The following is a 20,000-nucleotide window of genomic DNA, read 5'->3' on the forward strand; positions in this document are numbered from 1 at the left end:
CCAAGCTACTGTTTAGAAGAGGGTTATCATAGCATATCTAATTGTCATATACCCTGCCAAGCTCCTGTCAACATTATCAACCCCTGCCAAGCCTCCTTCATCCTCTGCCAAGCCTCTGTTTTGAAAGGGAGGGTAAAAATATTTCAGCATTATCTAAGTCATATACCCTGCCAAGCCCCTGTCAACCTCTACCAATCCCTATCAACCCCTGTCAAGCCTCTACCAAGCTCCTTTCAACCCCCTGCCAAGTTTTTCTGGGATATTAACAGCAAAAACACCCTGCCAAGCCCCTGTCAAGCCTCTATCAACCCCTGCCAAGCCTCTGTTTAGAAAGGAAGTATTACAGCTTATCTAGAATTGCAACAGCATTATCTAATTGTCGTATACCCTGCCAAGCTTCTGTCAACCCCTGCCAAGCTTCTATCAACACCTGCCAAGTTTATTCTAAAATTTTAACAGCATTATGTAACAAATACCCTGCTCATACCCTGCCAAGCTTCTGTCAACCCCTGCCAAGCCTCTATCACCCCCTGCCAAGCTTCTCTCAACACCTGCCAAATTTATTCTGCAATTTCAACAGCATTATGGAACAAATACCCTGCCAACACCCTGCCAAGCCTCAATGAAACTCTGTCAGGCCTCTATCACCCCCTGCCAAGCTTCTATCAACACCTGCCAAGTTTATTCTGCAATTTTAACAGCATTATGTAACAAATACCCTGCCAACACCCTGCCAAGCCTCAAAGAACCTCTGTCAAGCCTCTATCACCCCCTGCCAAGCTTCTATCAACACCTGCCAAGTTTATTCTGCAATTTTAACAGCATTATGTAACAAATACCCTGCTAACACCCTGCCAAGCCTCAATGAACCTCTGTCAAGCCTCTGTTTAGAAAGGGAGTGTAATACTTTCTTCTGCGATATTAACAGCATTATCGAACTGTCATATACCCTGCCAACATCTTGCCAAGCCCCTGCCAAGCCTCTACTATCATCTACCAAACCCTGCCAAGCCCTGCCCTAGTCACTTCCAACTTCCTTTGCTAAAAAACACCTTTAAACACCTTGGGACACCTCAAAACACCTTCAGGTTTGCTACATCAACAGCGCCAGACTATGTGACACTCCTAAAAGGGCTGGACAAACCTCAAGACTGTAGCTAAGTGGCAAATCTTCACAACACCAAACCCAGTGACACTCCTAAAAGGGCTGGACAAATCTCAAGACTGTAGCTAAGTGCCAAATCTTCACAACACCAAACTCTGTGACACTCCTAAAAGGGCTGGACAAATCTCAAAACTGTAGCTAAGTGGCAAATCTTCATAACACCAAACTCTGTGACACTCCTAAAAAGGCTGGACAAATCTCAAGACTGTAGCTAAGTGGCAAATCTTCATAACACCAAACTCTGTGACACTCCTAAAAGGGCTGGACAAACTTCAAGACTGTAGCTAAGTGGCAAATCTTCACAACACCAAACTCTGTGACACTCCTAAAAGGGCTGGACAAATCTCAAGACTGTAGCTAAGTGGCAAATCTTCACAACACCAAACTCTGTGACACTCCTAAAAGGGCTGGACAAATCTCAAGACTGTAGCTAAGTGGCAAATCTTCACAACACCAAACCCAGTGACACTCCTAAAAGAGCTGGACATCCCAACACTGCATCACAAAACACCATCAAACTTGCTACTTAAACAGCGCCAGACTCTGTGAAACTCCGTGACACTCCTCAAAGGGCTGGACACCTCTCAAAACACACCTCAGGACAGCAGCTAAGGACACACACACACACAAACGCAAGGTAGAAAGAGTCAAGAGTCAAAAATCGTGCACAATCTTCCTGCATGTCTTACCTATCGAAGGAAAGGCAACAGGGGAACACAAGCCAGTGATTTTAAAAGTGTACCGTTTGTTTACCGGATTATGTAGGCTTGCAACGAATCACACCAACACCAAACCTGCCTACACATGTGGCTACACCTCTCCCACACACCCACACACACCCGCACACAACCCCAACAGTACCAGCACCACTAATATGGGTCTTAAAATCTTTGTTTAAATTCTGCGTTTTTTGGGGATAAAGTCTTGTCTTGTGCTCAAATGTGGGTGTTTTTCAGTGTTTTTTGGGTGTTTTTTTGAGTGGTTTAATGTGTTTTTAGCTGTTACAGATGTTTTAACATGTTTAAGGGTGTTTTGGGGTGTTTTGGGAGTTTTTGGGTGTTTTTTGGGTGTTTTTTGGGTGTTTTTGAGTGGTTTCATATGTTTAGGACTGTTTGGGGTGTTTTTTGTGTTTTTCGAGTTTATGGGTGTTTTTTGGGGTGTTTTCCGAGTGTTTTCCGAGTGTTTCTGAGTGTTTATGAGTGTTTTTTTAGTGTATTGGAGTGTTTTGTGTGTGTTTAAGGGGTGTTTTGGGTTTTGATCATTAAAGTGTTTTGAGAAAATTTTTGGTGCTTTTGGGGTGTTTTTTAGGTGTTTATGGGTGTTTTTTAGTGTTTTTGGGTGTTTTGTGTGTTTTTGTGTGTTTTTGAGCATATTGGAGTGTTTTTGACCATTTTTTGGATGTCCGAGTGTTTCTGAGTGTTTTTGAGTGTTTTAAAGTGTTTTTGGGTGTTTGGGGGTTTGCTTTAAGGGTCACGACACTTAAAATGTATCCAAAAATCTGCGTTAAACACAAAAAACGTCCTAAAATTTTCCTTTTTTTTTTTTTTTTTTTAAGAGTGTTTTGTTTCTCTCAGTTTGCAGTTAAAGACAGTTTGCCATGTTTTGAGGGCATTTTAAGATAGTTTGCCATGTTTTGAGGGTATTTTAAGATAGTTTGCCATGTTTTGAGGATATTTTAAGATAGTTTGCCATGTTTTGAGGGCATTTTAAGACAGTTTGACATGTTTTGAGGGGATTAAAAGAGAGTTTGACATGTTTTGAGGGCATTTTAAGACAGTTTGCCATGTTTTGAGGGTATTTTAAGACAGTTTGCCATGTTTTGAGGGCATTTTAAGACAGTTTGACATGTTTTGAGGGATTTTAAGACAGTTTGACATGTTTTGAGGGCATTTTAAGACAGTTTGACATGTTTTGAGGGCATTTTAAGATAGTTTGACATGTTTTGAGGGCATTTTAAGACAGTTTGACATGTTTTGAGGGCATTTTAAGACAGTTTGACATGTTTTGAGGGCATTTTAAGACAGTTTGACATGTTTTGAGGGCATTTTAAGACAGTTTGACATGTTTTGAGGGCATTTTAAGACAGTTTGCCATGTTTTGAGGGCATTTTAAGACAGTTTGACATGTTTTGAGGGCATTTTAAGACAGTTTGGCATGTTTTGAGGGCATTTTAAGACAGTTTGACATGTTTTGAGGGCATTTTAAGACAGTTTGCCATGTTTTGAGGGCATTTTAAGACAGTTTGTGTTTTGAGGGCATCTTAAGACAGTTTGACATGTTTTGAGGGCATTTTAAGACAGTTTGACATGTTTTGAGGGTATTTTAAGACAGTTTGACATGTTTTGAGGGCATTTTAAGACAGTTTGACATGTTTTGAGGGCATTTAAGACAGTTTGAGATTTTTGAAAGATAGTTTGCCATGTTTTGAGGGTATTTTAAGACAGTTTGACATGTTTTGAGGGTATTTAAAGACAGTTTGACATGTTTTGAGGCCATTTTTAGACAGTTTGGCATGTTTTGAGGGCATTTTAAGTTTGGCATGTTTTGAGGGCATTTTAAGACAGTTTGGCATGTTTTGAGAGCATTTTAAGAGTTTGGCATGTTTTTGGAGCATTTTAAGACAGTTTGGCTACAATAAGACCATTTTATTGACATTAGGAAGGGTCTATGGAGGGCAGAAGATTAATGGCCACAGTCTTCACTATTTTAATCCCTCACATGAGTTTGTGAAGCTGTACAAAATCACCAAATAGTCACCACAAGGAATAGGGAAACACGTCATGCTACTGAAGGGGTTAAAGACAGTTTGACATGTTTTTAGAGCATTTCAAGACAGTTTGGCTACAATAAGACCATTTTATTGACATTAGGAAGGGTCTATGGAGGGCAGAAGATTAATAGCCAAAGTCTTCACTATTTTAATCTCCTCTGTGGCCTTGGAAACCTGTCCAGTTGGCAAAACACAGCATTTTAAGTGTTTTTGTGGTTCTGGTGATGGATTAACAAGATATCTGGTGTACTAAAAGGAGAAACTGTCTTGACAACCCAGCTAGTTCTCTCTATGGCCTTCGAAAACTGTTTTGAGATTTTTGTGTGTGTTTAAGTGGTGTTAGGGTAAGTTTCAAGTGTTAAGGAAATTTCTTTAGTGCATTTTGATGGTTTGAGGAAAGTTTTAAGCGTTTTGGGGAGTTTTTTTAGTGTGTTTTGATGTTTTTAGGGTAAGTTTCAAGTTTTAGGGGATTTTGAGTGTTTTGATGGTTATGGGGAAATTTTCAGTGTTGTTTTTAGGGTAAGTTTCAAGTTTTTAGGAGGATTTTGAGTGTTTTGATGGTTTTGGGGTAATTTTTGAGTGTTTTGATGTTTAAAGGGTGACTTTCAAGTTTTTAGGGGAATTTTGAGTGTTTTAATGGTTCTGGGGTAATTTTGGAGTGTTTTGATGTTTTTAGGGTAAGTTTCAAGTTTTTAGGGGGATTTTGAGTGTTTTGATGGTTTTGGGGTAATTTTGGAGTGTTTTGATGTTTTTAGGGTGAGTTTCAAGTGTTTTTTGGGGAGTTTTGTGTGTGTTTAGGTGGTTTTAGGGACATTTTAAGGGTCATTGATGTCTCTTAAAGCCCTGCACTGTTAGTTGAAGAAATATTTGACATTGATAGATGAAAAAACCACAGAAAAACTTGTTATTTATATGGCATTGGAAAAGGAGAGAGAGAGAGAGAGAGAGAGAGAGAGAGAGAGAGAGAGAGAGAGAGAGAGAGAGAGAGAGAGAGAGAGATACAAGTGGTGCTGGTACAAACAATATAACCCATGCAAAGGTACATTAATTCAGCACCCTAGCCCCCCAGCACCCCAGGAGACCCCCTGGACACCCCCTGCCTCTGTACCACACTACACATGCACTACTGAAGCAACATGGCCACTGTGCACCCACTGCGGCCCGGCCCTCGCTGTGTGCCTCCAACCCCACCCCCCACCCCTCCTGCAGGTTAGGGAGGGGGTAGTGGGGGCTGTGGTGGTGCTCGCTGCAGGGATGGCTGTCAGGGGTGTGTGTGTGTGTGTGTGTGTGTGTGTGTGTGTGTGTGTGTGTGTGTGTGTGTGTGTGTGTGTGTGTGTGGGGCTGTTCCTGCAGCGGCGGCGGCCACCGGTGGGCCACACACGGCCAGGCCAGCATGCACAGCGGCCGGTGGTGCAGCGTCCCCACGATGGGCCGCCCCGGCCCACCAGACCTGGCGGCCCGGGCCGGCACGGCCTGCCACTGTAGGCCAGACGGCCAGGCCCCACCCCGCCCCGCGCCACACTCACCTTGTTGTGGTGAGTCCAGCCCTGCTGCAGGTCAACCTCTGGCTCAGCCCAGCCTATGGGGCCGCCGGGGCCACCGGTGGGTGTCTTGGGCTTGGTGCCCCAGGAGGGGGGTGTGATGGGTTGCTCCCCCCATCCGCCAGACTTGGGCTCCTCCACCCACATGCCGCTGCCGCCGCCGTCGTGTGGAGAGTCACTCCAGCTGCCATTGCGACGCAGGCACCCCTCACTGCAACACACACTCTGTCACTCCACTGCCCTCACTCTCAGTACTCACTCACTCACTCACTCACTCACTCACTCACTCACTCACTCACTCACTCACTCACACACACACACACACACACACACACACACACACACACACACACACACACACACACACACACACACACAGGCCTCCTGAACACCTGGTGTGAGTGGTTCATTTGCAGTGTGTACCATAACAGTGTCCCTCAAACCTGTGTAGTCTGGACCCCCTCCCTCCCTCCCTCCCTCCCTCCCTGCATCTGTCTATACAAACTCTTTACTATCATCATTACTACTATTATTACTATTACTATTATTAATCTTACTATTATTACTATTATTACTATTATCTATTATCATTGGTACCCTGCCATCATTGGTCCACCCCTGCCTACCCTCACCCACACTACCCCCACACTGCATCACTACACCACCCCCCATCACCCGTCACCCACCCTGCTGCTGCACACACACACACACACACACACACACACACACACACACACTCACTTCTGTCCCCAGCGCTGATCAGGCCTGATGGCAGCGTGGACGGGGGGTCCGGGCATGCGTCTCTGCTGTGGTCCAGGCATGCCGGGGCGGCCCATCATGTTGGCGGTGGGCATGTCGGTCCAGCGGGACACGTTTGGCTGCTGCTGCGGGTTGCCCCACACTGCCGTGCCGTCGTCCCGCCGCTGGGAGGGCGGGGATGGCTCCTCCCACCCGCTGGGGCCACTGGGACCACTGGGGCCGCTGGGCTTCATGTCCTTGGGGCCGTTCCACTGGGCAGGACCGCTGGGGCCACCAGGGGGCACGCCGTGGGTCAGGCCGCCGTGGGGGCCGGTGTGTGGGCCACCGTGTGGTCCTGTGTTTGGACCGCCGTGTGGGCCGGAGTGTGGCCGCCGTGAGGGCCGCCGTGTGGACCGTTGTGTGGGCCGCCGTGTGGGCCATTGTGTGGGCCAGAGTGTGGCCCGGAGTGTGAGCCGGTGTGTGGGCCGCCGTGAGGGCCGGAGTGTGGGCCGCTGTGTGGGCCAGGGTGGGGGCCGCTGTGAGGGCCAGAGTGGCCCACATGTGGGGCTGGCTTGTGAGGGCCGCCGGGGCCCCAGTCACTGGCGGGGTTCTCGATGGCCGAGCGCTGAGGGCCATGGTCACCCCACCCACTGGAGCCGCTGCCGCCGCCACCACCGCCACCGCCGCCACCACTGCTGCCGCCGCCACTGCCACCACTGCTGCCGGTGGTCCAGTCGATGTTCTTCTTTGGTGGGCCGGAGCTGGAGTTGGCACCGCCCCCGCCCCCACCGCCGCCACCGCCCCACATGTTGGGGTTGGGCTGGTTGGCGGCAGCGGCGGCGGTGGCCCAGTGGGGGTTGGCGGCAGGGACGCCGGTCCACACGTTGGAAGAGTCAGCGGCGTCGTCGTCCTCGCCCCAGGTGCCACCGTAGTTTGTGTTGGGGGTGTGGCCCCAGGGGGCCTGCTGGGCCTTGGGGGGCGCCACCCCGCCGTTGCGCAGGTTGTTCTCCCAAAGGTCACAGCCGTTGTTCACGTTCAGCTTGAAGTGAGGTGCGGTGGCGGTGGCAGCAGCGGCGGTGGCGTCCTTGGGGGGCTCGGGGCTGCTGGGGAGGTCCCAGGCGGTGTCCTGGTTGACGTTCTCGCCGCCCCAGCCCTCGCTGCTCAGCAAGGCCTCACGGATGCTCTGCAGCTGCTGCTCCATGTGCCGCTTCTGTGCGTCCCCCGACGCTGAACCGCCCCCGCCCCCAGATCCCCCACCCCCACCCCCCTAGACCCTTCCCGGCAGCCTGTGCCCATGTGTTGTTCCCGCCACCGCTGCTGCCGCCGCTGCCGCCGCCCTGCTGGCCCTGCTGCTGCGCCGACGGGCCGCCCTGTTGGCCCCCGCCACCGCTGCTGCCGCCCTGGGCATTCTGCTGTCCTGCGGGGGACCCCGGCTGCTGGCCAGGGCCACCGCTCTGCTGGGTCGGCTTGAGACTGTTACCCTGGGCCGGGGAGGTGTTGGGTGCCCCCCCGCCCCGGTTGGGACCACCCCCCCACTGGCCCTGGGAGGTGGACTGGCCGCTTCCCGAGCCACCCCAGCTGGCCGTCTGGGTGGCTGAGCCGCCCCAGCCATTGGCCGCACTCTCCCCTCCCCCGGCCAGCCCCAGTCCCAGGGGAATGCCCCACTGGTTCACCCGCACCGCCCCGCGGGGGAAGGAAGCAAAACCAAACTTTCCGGGCCGGCCGGCCGCCCGGGGCGTGGATGAAGTAGGAAATGAAGCGTATTGGTTGCAGGTTGCACTTGGGTGGGTCCGGCCGGGGCGGGCCGCGCCGGGCTCCCGGTTAAAGCTTGGGCCGTTACCCTGGAGGTGGCCAGTGGCGGAGGTGGTGGCCATTGAGCCAGGAATGTTGAGACTGGCCTGTGCGGGCGAGTGTGCGGCCGCCGCCGCCGCCGGGGGGGCCGCCCCGGGGGCCCCGGGGACAGTGGTCGAGGACGGACGGCTGGGCCCCGGGAGCCGGGGCTGCTCCCCCCCGGCGGGGCGGCAGCCCGGCGGCACGGAGCTGAATATCACAGACAAAGACTTGGCGGGGCAGTGGGGCAGCAGGGGGTCAGCTCCGGCCCCCCATCCCCCACCACATCCCTCCGGGGACTCCGGCGGGGCGGCTCCTCCTCCACTAGCTGCCTGCCCCCCGCCCTCACCGTCACCACTGCCGCTGCTGCTGCTGCTGCTGCTGCTGTGGTCCATCTCCCCTTCACTTTGTGCTTCACACACCATGCCAACCGTCTCCACGGCCTGCAACACACAAACACCATCAAAACACACACACACACACACACACACACACACACACACACACACACACACACACACACACTATATATATACTGCAATTCAAATAAGCCAAATATTATCATCATTATTTCCCCAGCCCTCACAATACTCCCCGTGACAATACTCACTGTAGAGGACTCAGGCACTTTCTTGGTAGGAAACTCAGGATTTGGCAAGTTTGTGACCTCACAGGCCAGGCGTGCTTCACAGAGGAGCTCCATCTCAGCGCACAACTCACCACCTACACAACACTGCAACACACACACACACACACACTGTTACAAATACACTGACAGATTGATACACACACACACACACACTGTTAGAATACACTGACAGATTGACACACACACACACACACACACACACACACACACACACACACACACACACACACACACACACACACCGGTAAGCCATATTGATAGCATTTTCAGAGACGTATATTGGAGTAGCATTTCACTACATGGACAAAGAAATGATGAAGAAATTGCTAAGTACTATAATAAGACCCAGATTGGAATATGCAGGAGTAGTGTGGACCCCTCATAAAAAGAAACACATAAGGAAGCTGGAGAGACTACAAAAAATGGCTACAAGAATGGTCCCAGAATTTGAAGGAATGAGACTAAAGGCTATGGATCTACCAACCCTGGAACAAAGAGAGAGAGAGAGAGAGAGAGATCTGATACAAGTTTATAAATGGATCAACGGAATGGACCAAGTGGATAATGAGAAACTGATCCTGAGAGAAGAATATGACACTAGAAGCACAAGATTGCATAGTAAGAAGCTGAGGAAGGGAAGATGTCTGAGAGATGTTAAAAAATTGAGTTTCCCGCAAAGATTGTTGAGACTCGGAACAGTTTGAGTGAGGAAGTGGTGGGGGAGGGGAGTGCACACCAGTATAAAGCCCAGGCCCTGTAAAACTACAACTAGGTAAACACACACACACACACACACACACACACACACACAAACCCATCGCGCTAATTCAATTAATTATATTTCTTCAGTCGCGTATTAACAAAAATGTGTAAATCAAGAGTTAACTGTATTTTTTTTGGCATTGATAGACTGATAAGACACACACACACACACACACACACACACACACACACACACACACACACACACACACACCACATATAATTTGGTAAGGAATATTGGAGTAGCATTTCACTACATGGACAAAGAAATGAAGAAGAAATTGCTAAGTACTATAATAAGACCCAGATTGGAATATGCAGGAGTAGTGTGGACCCCTCATAAAAAGAAACACATAAGGAAGCTGGAGAGACTACAAAAAATGGCTACAAGAATGGTTCCAGAATTTGAAGGAATGAGACTAAAGGCTATGGATCTACCAACCCTGGAGGAAAGAGAGAGAGAGAGAGGGATCTGATACAAGTTTATAAATGGACCAACGGAATGGACCAAGTGGATAATGAGAAACTGATCCTGAGAGAAGAATATGACACTAGAAGCACAAGATTGCATAGTAAGAAGCTGAGGAAGGGAAGATGTCTGAGAGATGTTAAAAAATAGTGAAGAATATGACACTAGAAGCACAAGATTGCATAGTAAGAAGCTGAGGAAGGGAAGATGTCTGAGAGATGTTAAAAAATAGTGAAGAATATGACACTAGAAGCACAAGATTGCATAGTAAGAAGCTGAGGAAGGAAGATGTCTGAGAGATGTTAAAAATAGTGAAGAATATGACACTAGAAGCACAAGATTGCATAGTAAGAAGCTGAGGAAGGAAGATGTCTGAGAGATGTTAAAAATAGTGAAGAATATGACACTAGAAGCACAAGATTGCATAGTAAGAAGCTGAGGAAGGAAGATGTCCGAGAGATGTTAAAAAATAGTGAAGAATATGACACTAGAAGCACAAGATTGCATAGTAAGAAGCTGAGGAAGGGAAGATGTCCGAGAGATGTTAAAAAATAGTGAAGAATATGACACTAGAAGCACAAGATCGTATAGTAAGAAGCTGAGGAAGGGAAGATGTCTGAGAGATGTTAAAAAATTGAGTTTCCCGCAAAGATTGTTGAGACTCGGAACAGTTTGAGTGAGGAAGTGATGGGGGAGGGGGGGGAGTGCACACCAGTATAAAGCCCAGGCCCTGTAAAACTACAACTAGGTAAACACACACACACACACACACACACAAACCCATCGCGCTAATTCAATTAATTATATTTCTTCGGTCGCGTATTAACAAAAATGTGTAAATCAAGAGTTCTGTATTTTTTTTGGCATTGATAGACTGATAAGACACACACACACACACACACACACACACACACACACTGCTGCCTGTAAAATGGCTTAAAAACACAAAGTAACTTGAAAAACACACACATACATGCTAAACACACACACACACACACACACACTTACACTCTACAGAGACACAAGCAGATAATATTCACACTGCACCCTGTAAAATAGCTTAAAAACACAATGTAACAAAAAAAAAACACACACACACACACTTTTTTTTTTCCAGCAATTATTTGAGCATTTGAGTGGGCTGGCATCCTCTTACCTTGACTAAAAGAGAGAAGGCCTCTGTGTCCAAGCTCCCTGAAGAAGAAACACTGTATGGACTGTCCGAGTGGGGCCCTATGCACTCTTTGGCGGGAAATGCATAGAGGGAAAGATCTGCGGAGGGTACACAAAATTAGGTTAGGTTAGGTTAGGTTTGAGAGAGGTAGAGAGGGAGGAAGAAGTAATAGGAGAGGAAGGAAGACAGTTTGGCATGTTTTGAGGGCATTTGAAGACAGTTTGGCATGTTTTTAAGGTGTTTTAAGATAGTTTGGCATGTTTTTAAGGTGTTTTAAGATAGTTTGGCATGTTTCTAGAGCATTGTAAGATAGTTTGGCATGTTTTTAAGGTGTTTTAAGACAGTTTGGCATGTTTTAAGGTGTTTTAAGATAGTTTGGCATGTTTCTAGAGCATTGTAAGATAGTTTGGCATGTTTTTAAGGTGTTTTAAGATAGTTTGGCATGTTTCTAGAGCACTGTAAGATAGTTTGGCATGTTTTAAGGTGTTTTAAGATAGTTTGGCATGTTTTTAAGGTGTTTTAAGACAGTTTGGTGTGTTTTGGGGCATTTTAAGAGTTTGGCATGTTTTCAGGTATTTTAAGAGTTTGGCATGTTTTCAGGGTATTTTAAGACAGTTTGGCATGTTTTCAGGGCATTTTAGACAGTTTGGCATGTTTCTAGGGCATTTAAGATAGTTTGGCATGTTTTAAGAGCATTTTAAGACAGTTTGGCATGTTTTCAGGTATTTTAAGAGTTTGGCATGTTTTCAGGGTGTTTTAAGAGTTTGACATGTTTTTGGGGCATTTTAAGACAGTTTGGCATGTTTTAGGGACATTTTAAGACAGTTTGGCATGTTTTAGGGACATTTTAAGACAGTTTGGCATGTTTAAGAGCATGTTTTTGGTGCATTTTAGAGAGAGAGAGAGAGAGAGAGAGAGAGAGAGAGAGAGAGAGAGAGAGAGAGAGAGAGAGAGATCACACTATAGCTTAATTCATATATTTTACATTTATAGAAGCAAAAAATGAATAAATATATAAATTAATAAATAAATAAATAAAACTTTAAACAAACCTAACCTGAAAATAAAATAAATCAAATAAAAAAAAATACAATAAAGAAAGAAAAATTGGAAGAAAGAAAAAATAAAAGAAAATAATAATTAGATAAATAAATAAATAAATAAAAATAGATAAATAAATAGATAAATTAAAATAATAATAACAATAAATAAATTCATTAATAAGCTAACTAAAGGGCCAGCACCCCCTCCCATGGCACTCTGGCCCCCATTGGCACTCTGATACCTCCCCATGGCACTCTGGCCTCCCATTGGCACTCTGGCCCCCCTTGGCACTCTGACCCCTACATGGCACTCTGGCCCCCCATGGCACTCTGGCCCCCATTAGCACTCTGGCCCCCCATTAGCACTCTGACCTACATGGCACTCTGACACCCCCTATGGCACTCTGATACCTCCCCATAGCACTCTGACACTCCCCATGGCACTCTGACACTCCCATGGCACTCTGATACCTCCCAATGGCACTCTGACACTCCCCATGACACTCTAACACCCCTTATGGCACTCTGATACCTCCCAATGGCACTCTGATACTCCCATGGCACTCTGACACTCCCATGGCACTCTGATACCTCCCCATGGCACTCTGACACTCCCCATGACACTCTAACACCCCCTATGGCACTCTGATACCTCCCAATGGCACTCTAATACTCCCATGGCACTCTGACACCTCCCCATGGCACTCTGACACCTCCCCATGGCACTCTGACACCCCCTATGGCACTGACACCCCCCTGGCACTCTGACACCCCCTATGGCACTGACACCCCCCCCGGCACTCTGACACCCCCTATGGCACTGACACCCCCCATGGCACTCTGACACCTCCCCATTGGCACTCTAACACCTCCCCATGGCACTCTGACACACCCCATTGGCACTCTGACACCCCCCATGGCACTCTAACACCCCTCATGGCACTCTAACACCCCTCATGGCACTCTGACACCCCCCATGGCACTCTGGCCCCTCATTGGCACTCTGACACCTCCCCATTGGCACTCTAACACCTCCCCATGGCACTCTGACACACCCCATTGGCACTCTGACACCCCCCTGGCACTGACACCCCCCATGGCACTGACACCCCCCATTGGCACTCTAACACCCCCTATGGCACTCTAACCCCACCCTATGGCACTCTGACACCCCATAGCACTCTGACACCCCCCATGACACTCTAACACCCCTCATGGCACTCTGACACCCACCATGGCACTCTGACACCCCCTGGCACTCTGACACCCCTGGCACTCTGACACCCCCCTTGGCACTCTGACACCCCTCATGGCACTCTGAACCCCCATGGCACTCTGACACCCCCTATGGCACTCTGACACCCCCTGGCACTCTGGCCCCACATGACACTCTAACACCACCCCATGGCACTCTGACACCCCCCATGGCACTCTGACACCCCCCATTGGCACTGACACCCCCCATTGGCACTCTAACACCCCCTATGGCACTGACACGTACCATGGCACTCTAACACCCCCCATGGCACTCTAACACCCCTCATGGCACTCTGGCCCCCCATGGCACTCTAACACTCCCCCTGGCACTCTGACACCCCCATGGCACTCTAACACCCCTCATGGCACTCTGACACACCCCATGGCACTCTGGCCCCCATGGCACTCTGACACTCCCCATGGCACTCTGGCCCCCCATGGCACTCTGACACCCCATGGCACTGACACCCCCCATTGGCACTCTAACACCCCCTATGGCACTGACACCCACCATGGCACTCTAACACTACCCCCTGGCACTCTAACATCTCCCCATGGCACTCTAACATCTCCCCATGGCACTCTGACACCACCATGGCACTCTGACAACCCCCATGGCACTCTGACACCCTCATGGCACTCTGACACCCCCATGGCACTCTGACTCTGACACCACCTATGGCACTCTGACATCCCCTATGGCACTTTGACACACACCCCTATGGCACTGACACCCCCATTGGCACTCTAACACCCCTATGGCACTCTGTACCATGGCACAACACTTCCCCTGGCACTCTAACATGGCACTCTAACATCTCCCCATGGCACTCTAACATCTCCCCATGGCACTCTAACATCTCCCCATGGCACTCTAACACCCCCCACTGGCACTCTGACATCCCCCATGGCACTCTGGCCCCCATGGCACTCACCTCCTGAACTTGGTACCGAAAGAGCATCTTGGCACGAGAGAATTGGGTTTAGATCACATGTGGGTTTGGAATTATCTGCAGAAAAACAAGAATTTAACATTAGTACAACCATAGAAATGTTTGTTGATTGTTGTCATTTTTATCACAAACGCAACAAAAATATTAAGTTCTTCGACGGAATACAAACGAAATGAGTCACTTTAACTGCAAAAATCAAGAAAACACAAACTTTTTTAGCCTAGAAAAGAAATATTTGTCGTTTTTTGTCATTTTTATCACAAACGCAACAAAAATATTAAGTTCTTTGTCGGAATATAAACAGAATGAGTCACTTTAACGGCAAAAATTAAGAAAAACACAAACTTTAGCGAAAAAAAGAAATATTTGTTGATTTTTGTCATTTTTATCACAAACGCAACAAAAATATTAAGTTCTTTGATGGAATATAAACCAAACGAGTCACTTTAACGGCAAAAAATCAAGAAAAACACAAACTTTAGCCTAGAAAAGAAATATTTGTTGATTTTTGTCATTTTTATCACAAACGCAACAAAAATATTGACAAATTCTTCGACGGAATAGAAAAGGGAAGGAATTTGTGTCTTTATTTTAAGGAGAAACAAAGAAATAATTGTTTTCTTAATTAATCAAGAGAGAAAACAGCCAGGAAGTTGTTTGACGAGATGTAAACGCTACAAAATTAAGTTCTTTGACGGAATATAAACCAAGCGAGTCACTTTAACGGCAAAAATCAAGAAAACACAAACTTTTTAGCCTAGAAAAGAAATATTTGTTGATTTTTGTCATTTTTATCACAAATGCAAAAAAAAAATAAAGTTCTTTGACGGAATACAAACGAAATGAGTCACTTTAACGGCAAAAATTAAGAAAAACACAAACTTTAGCGAAAAAAAGAAATATTTGTTGATTTCTGTCATTTTTATCACAAACGCAAAAAAAATATTAAGTTCTTTGACAGAATATAAACAAAACGAGTCACTTTAGCGGCAAAAAATCAAGAAAAACACAAACTTTAGCCAAAAAAAGAAATATTTGTTGATTTTTGTCATTTTTATCACAAACGCAACAAAAATATTGACAAATTCTTCGACGGAAAAGAAACGGAACGAATTTGTGTTTTTATTTTAAGGAGAAGCAAGGAAATAATTGTTTTTTTAATTAATCAAGAGAGAAAACAGCCAGGAAGTTGTTTGACGAGATGTAAACGCAACAAAAATATTAAGTTCTTTGACGGAATATAAACCAAACGAGTCACTTTAGCTGCAAAAAATCAAGAAAAACACAAACTTTAGCGAAAAAAAATATTTGTTGATTTTTGTCATTTTTATCACAAACGCAAAAAAAATATTAAGTTCTCTGATGGAATACAAACAAAACGAGTCACTTTAACGGCAAAAATTAAGAAAAACACAAACTTTAGCCAAGAAAAGAAATATTTGTTGATTTTTGTCATTTTTATCACAAACGCAACAAAAATATTAAGTTCTTTGACAGAATATAAACCAAACGAGTCACTTTAACGGCAAAAATTAAGAAAAACACAAACTTTAGCCAAGAAAAGAAATATTTGTTGATTTTTGTCATTTTTATCACAAACGCAGCAAAAATATTGACAAATTCTTTGACGGAACATAATCAGAATGAATTAGAGTCTTTATTTTTGTACGGGAGACGCAAAATAGTGGTTAGCCTTGATACAATACTTGACGTTCTTCATATTGACACTTTTGCGAGGAAAACATGGAAATTAATTGTTTTTTCGGGAGATAAATGAGAAATATTCACCGAGAGCTCTGAAGAAATACAAACGAGGAAATTACTTTAGCTAAATAAAAAGAATTAGTCGATTTTTTTTTTTTCATCACAAACAACAACAAAATATTAACAATTTCTCCGGCGGAATAAGAACAGAATGAATTTTCCCACATTTTTCTTCTCCGGATTAAAGCAAAACGGCAAATTTTTAAAGATATTTTCAAACGCAAATTTTAAAGATTTTTTCAAACGGCAAATTTTTTAAGATTTTTTCATGAGGATATTTACAAAACGACACAAGAGGAGGAGGAGGAGGAGGAGGAGGAGGAGGAGGAGGAGGAGGAGGAGGAGGAGGAGGAGGAGGAGGAGGAAAAAGGAAGATAAATATAAGGAAAGAAAACAAAGACCGCTATCTCTCTCTCTCTCTCTCTCTAACTATCTATCTAAGGGGAGGTACTGATGTAAGAGAGAGAGAGAGAGAGAGAGAGAGAGAGAGAGAGAGAGAGAGAGAGAGAGAGATAAAAGATAAGAGATAACAGATAAAAAGAGAGAGAGAGTTATCTTTACCACAGCCACCCCAAGGTTAGAGAAAGAGAGAGAGAGAGAGAGAGAGAGAGAGAGAGAGAGAGAGAGAGAGTATATATCTAAGCTAATCTAAGTTCTCTTGGTAATAATACACTCTCTCTCTCTCTCTCTCTCTCTCTCTCTCTCTCTCTTGCATTTTCTTAAACCCAACACCTTTCACTACTAAGGTCTCTCTCTCTCTCTCTCTCTCTCTCTCTCTCTCTCTCTCTTTCTCTGAAACCTCAAAATTTTTCCACACACATACACAGACAGACAGACAGACAGACACACACACACACAGACAGACAGACAGACAGACAGACAGACAGACACAGACCAACAGACACACACACACACACACACACACACACACACACACACACACACACACACACACACACACACAATAGTAACTTTCTATGGAGAGACAAAGGGTGGCTGGGTTCACATGAGAGAGAGAGAGAGAGAGAGAGAGAGAGAGAGAGAGAGAGAGAGAGAGAGAGAGAATGAAAACTACATTATGGTTCATTTCACTCTTAATAATACCAGAAAAACACCCTTAAAAACCTCAAAACATCCTTCAAACACCCTAAAACATCCTTGAATATGCTTAAACACCCTAAAACATCCTAAAACCCTTAAAATGCCTCTAAACATCCTTAAAACACCCCAAAAACAATCTAAACACTTAAAAAACACCCTTAAAACACCAAAAATACCCCCAAAATACCATTAAACATTAAAATGACAATAACTCACAAAACACTTAAAACACCATAAAACACCACAAAACACCCTTAAACACCACAAAACACCCTTAAAATACCCTAAAACACCCCAAAGCACCCTAAAATTCCCTAAACACCTCAAAAAACACTCAAAACCTTTAAAAATATATATAATACAGAAAACAGAAACACCCTAAAACACCACAAAACACCCTAAAAACACTCCAAAACACCACAAAACTGCCCAAGAAGACTCTAAACCCTTAAAACACAAACAAATCACACTAAAACACTCCCAAATACCCTTAAAATACACAAAAAAACACCCACAAATGTCCAAAACACAGCAAACTCTTAAAACACCTTAAAACACCATAAAACACCAAAAACACCTAAAACACCAAAAACACCCAAAAACACCTAAAACACCACAAAACACCCCAAAAAGACTCGAAACCCTTACAAATATTCCCAAAAAACACCCAAAAACACCACAAAACACCACAAAACACCACATAACACCACAAAACACTATAAAACACCACAAAACACCACATAACACCACAAAACACCACAAAAACACCACAAAACACACAGCACCTAACCTAACCTTATCTAATCCCTCAAAACTCCGTAAAGAAAGCCTTAAAATTCCCTATAATAGAAATATATAGGTAAAATAAATAGGTAAATAAATAAATAGAGAATAAATAAAAAAAAAATAAGATAAAATGAGAAGAATTGATTAAAAGATAAGGAACATTCACAATAGAAATAAATAAATAGATAGATAGATAAAATAAATAGATAGATAAATAAATAGATAGATAGATAAAATGATTAATTAATTCTAAACTGTAAATTAAGAAAGAAAAAAAAAATTAATTAACCCAAAAAAAAAAAATTGAGCATTCGTAACAGAAATAAATAAATTAAATAAATGATTAAATAAAAACGACAAATTAATTCCAAATGTCAACAAAAATAAAACACACGTAAAAACAAGACAAATAAACCGCTCGTACAAAAACACCAACGTAACAAACAAACAAACAAACAAACAAACGTCAGAGAGAGAGAGAGAGAGAGAGAGAGAGAGAGAGAGAGAGAGAGAGAGAGAGAGAGAGAGAGAGAGAGAGATTAAGAACGAAAAAAATTGACTAAAAACACAATTAAACTCATATTTGTGTGTGTGTGTGTATGTGTGTGTGTGTGTGTGTGTGTGTGTGTGTGTGTGTGTGTGTGTGTTTATGCTTTTCCGAGTTTACATAAGCTAAAATATTCCTTGTTTTCATTATTATTATTCAAACGCTGGTGTGTGTGTGTGTGTGTGTGTGTGTGTCTCTCTCTCTCTCTCTCTCTCTCGTCTACATTTAAAACACACTATTGGAAGTTACAGGTGTTTTTAGAAGTCTGTAATAGTTAGGAAGGCCAGAACCTCCCCTAACCTAACCTAACCTAACCTTCCCTAACTCTAACCTAACCTAACTCTAACCTAACCTTCCCTAACTTAACCTTCTCTAACCTAACCTAACCTAACCTAACCTAACCTTCCCTAACCTTCTCTAACTCTAACCTAACCTAACCTAACCTAACCTTCTCTAACCTAACCTTGCCCAGCCTAACCTAACCTAACAAGTGATATAAAGGAGGAGGAGGAGGAGGAGGAGGAGGAGGAGGAGGAGGAGGAGGAGGAGGAGGAGGAGGAGGAGGAGAAAAATAACTGGAAGAAGAAGAAGAAGAAGAAGAAGAAGAAGAAGAAGAAGAAAAGAATAATAATTATGCCACACACACACACACACACACTACCACTACCACAGCAAGGCCACACACCACCACAGCCACGCATCACAACACACACCACCACAGCCACACACCACAACACACACACAGATTAGGCAAAGTTATATAAGAAAATGTTTTAAATTAGATATAACACACACACACACACACACACACACACACACACACACACCTAAACACACACACACACACACACAGACACACGCACACGTAACCCATTACATAAAAAAACACCTTTATAAACACACAATGAAAACACCTTTAAAATCACAAAATCACCTTCAAACACCCTAAAATCCCTAAAATAACCCTAAACACACACACACACAGACACACGCACACGTAACCCATTACATAAAAAACACCTTTATAAAAACACAATATAAACACCTTTAAAATCACAAAAACACCTTCAAAATCACTAAAACACCTTCAAACACCCCTAAAATAACCCTAAACCACCAAAACCACACGCGTAGAAGCCAAAAATACGCAAAATCACAAAAATTCCATTAGCCACAAAATTCTGCTAGACCCGTTTAAAACCCACGTCACTTTAAAACACACCTAAAATTTAAGCCCCCCTGGTGAATATTTAAGGGTGAAATATTGCAGGTAGGCCTAAAAATACAAGGAGAGTTTATAAATGCCAGAATTAATGCGCGGCTGGTGGAAATAACCATAAAAAAATGAAAAATGACTGAACACTCCAATCCGGGACGAGTTCAACATATTTTCCGCCATTTTTCTAAGTTTTATCCAGTCTTCCACCTTTTCCCTCGGGTGTGTGAGGTGG

At 44.8% G+C, this 20,000-nt stretch overlaps 1 protein-coding gene across 1 annotated transcript in view; it reads right to left on the minus strand.

The window, feature by feature from the left end:
* Positions 1-20,000, minus strand: part of LOC123509165 (protein Gawky-like) — a 52,830-nt gene that overhangs the window by 32,507 nt on the left and 323 nt on the right. Inside the window, 7 exon segments of the mRNA XM_045263348.1 lie at positions 5,462-5,687; positions 6,218-6,605; positions 6,608-7,454; positions 7,456-8,487; positions 8,655-8,777; positions 11,081-11,196; positions 14,334-14,408. Of these exon segments, the coding sequence (XP_045119283.1) occupies positions 5,462-5,687; positions 6,218-6,605; positions 6,608-7,454; positions 7,456-8,487; positions 8,655-8,777; positions 11,081-11,196; positions 14,334-14,408 (2,807 nt within the window).

This window comes from Portunus trituberculatus, chromosome 26 (assembly GCF_017591435.1).
Source record: "Portunus trituberculatus isolate SZX2019 chromosome 26, ASM1759143v1, whole genome shotgun sequence".
In the NCBI taxonomy this organism is placed as follows: Eukaryota; Metazoa; Arthropoda; class Malacostraca; order Decapoda; family Portunidae; genus Portunus; species Portunus trituberculatus.